At 47.5% G+C, this 1,781-nt stretch overlaps 3 protein-coding genes across 3 annotated transcripts; 1 reads left to right on the top strand and 2 right to left on the bottom strand.

The window, feature by feature from the left end:
• Positions 1 to 120: 120 nt before the first annotated feature.
• On the top strand, positions 121 to 764 carry GNI_022680 (tubulin-binding cofactor A; the record flags this gene model as incomplete). The annotated part of the gene is made up of 4 exons (XM_011136032.1): positions 121 to 183; positions 222 to 302; positions 384 to 518; positions 558 to 764. The coding sequence occupies 4 exons, from the start codon at positions 121 to 123 to the stop codon at positions 762 to 764; spliced, it is 486 nt and encodes a 161-aa protein (XP_011134334.1).
• Positions 765 to 994: 230 nt separating this feature from the next.
• On the bottom strand, positions 995 to 1,236 carry GNI_022670 (hypothetical protein; the record flags this gene model as incomplete). The annotated part of the gene is made up of 2 exons (XM_011136031.1): positions 995 to 1,138; positions 1,192 to 1,236. 2 exons carry the CDS (start codon positions 1,234 to 1,236, stop codon positions 995 to 997), a joined length of 189 nt encoding a protein of 62 aa, XP_011134333.1.
• Positions 1,237 to 1,410: 174 nt separating this feature from the next.
• Positions 1,411 to 1,599, bottom strand: GNI_022660 (peptidase family M3 protein; the record flags this gene model as incomplete). Its single annotated transcript, XM_011136030.1, has 1 exon — positions 1,411 to 1,599. A coding segment is annotated over one exon (189 nt), but the record flags the coding sequence as incomplete, so codon positions are not given.
• Between the last annotated feature and the right edge of the window lie 182 nt (positions 1,600 to 1,781).

Here is a 1,781-nt window from a genome sequence, read left to right as displayed (position 1 = left end):
GGGGGGGAGTACCACCGGGGGCGGGGTACCTTGGTGAAACAGGTCCACGTTGCTGAAGCTGTGCAACTGAAGCAGAAGTTCGACGTGACCCACGAAGTAGCTGGCCATTTTTTCTTACAAATGCCCCTTGCACCTGCTACACCGCTCGGAGTCTTGGCTAACCAGTTGCGTCAAAAAACTGGGGTAAGCTTCGCGCCCTCGAAAATGGAATCTGGTCTTAGGCGCTATTCAGGTGCTGCAAAGAATACACCACTTACTTGCAAGAACTAGATAGAGATGCCAAAGCACTTCAGGAGAAAACTGTAAACGTCACATCCCCTAGCTGCCCTCGATGAAGTCTATACCCGTATATCTCTATGCTTTATATTACGGCACGGTGTTAGGCGAAAGGGGAGACTACAACTCAAGCCGCGAATGTCCTGAAGGAAACTGAAGGTATGCTTCCTATCGTTCGTAAGAACGCTCTCAAAATGGCAGATGGATTCCTTGATTTCTGGGAAGAAAACAGACCCAAAATTGTAAGCATGGCACCAGCGAGTGCACAATTTTGTTTGCAGGAGAGGATCTTAAATGAGACGCCTCCCGAAGACAAGGAACGTCATAAATTCATCCAAGAATGTGGGCAGGCAAGCCGCCTGTTAAACAAACTGCTGGCATCGGAAGACGGCAAAAACAGTGCTCTTGAACCAGCGGTTTTGGCCATGATTCGAGCCATCCAAATCGACGTTGAGCTGTTCTCTCAAGGCAAACAACTTAAGGCGTAACCATTGACCCGGAGGTGAATCCTTCCTCAACACCTGGTGGGAGACGTTCCTTCTCAACACATGGTGGGAGACTAAATTATAAACTCCAGCGGAGCGGTTCTTGTTTGTTATAAAAAAGAACTTTCGAAAAGGGCTTATAAAAAAGAACCCCCGGTCTTGACTGAGTAATTCTCGGTGATGAGTAGCCTCGTCCGTGCTCTTACCGTAAATTGCTCCTATCCGCAAGCTGCTTACTCAAGCATGTGTTTGCGCTTCAAGAGATGATTTACATCAGGTTCCAAAGCGCCGATCAAAAACTGCTGGATCGGGTTGTTACCAGCACCTCCGACCAAATGTAAGCATAGTACAACGCGGAGTAACCTGCTATCGTATGGCTGAAATATCCTATGTAATATCGCGGATGAATTTGATGAACGTAGAGTCCTACTTTCTTCACGGTGTTGGTTTCCCATTCGAGGAACTTGCCCGGCATCAGTACACTTGCCCGGCATCAGTACCTCAAAATCTGTTGACTCCACGAAATCCCGGGGGGACGAGGACTAGCAAATCTCAGATATTTCACATCATCCAAGCCGTGACCGAACTCATGGAGGCGGCCTCTACATTATTTTCACTCATCAAAGCTGGCGATCCTTTAGGCTTGGGCTTAGACAGACACGTTCAGCTGCAAACCAATGAATGGCTTCTGATGCAAAAGGCGACTCTGGCCATTATACAGCGTCATCCAAGCACCTCCATTCTTGTTAGTTTTGGTGTAGTAGTCCACGAGCGTAGTGGCCGGCTTCGTGGTGTCATGCTTGTCAAAAACATCGTAGGTTCCCACATCAGAATAAGCCTCCAGTCACATCATCAGTCGAAGACTGTGCGTAAAGGGGTAAATCGAATTTCGCCTTGAACGTGATACCATAGAGCTTGTTCACGGCATAGTAGAACAAACCCTCATGCATCACCTGATGGAGTTCTAAGTATGGCGGCAATTTATTCAGATCAATTCTTTGAGTACAACATCTTGTTGAT

This window comes from Gregarina niphandrodes (genome assembly GCF_000223845.1).
Source record: "Gregarina niphandrodes unplaced genomic scaffold scaffold00003, whole genome shotgun sequence".
NCBI classification, from domain to species: domain Eukaryota; phylum Apicomplexa; class Conoidasida; order Eugregarinorida; family Gregarinidae; genus Gregarina; species Gregarina niphandrodes.
Note: the sequence above shows the minus strand (reverse complement) of the source record. Positions and strands in the feature narration are given on the sequence as shown.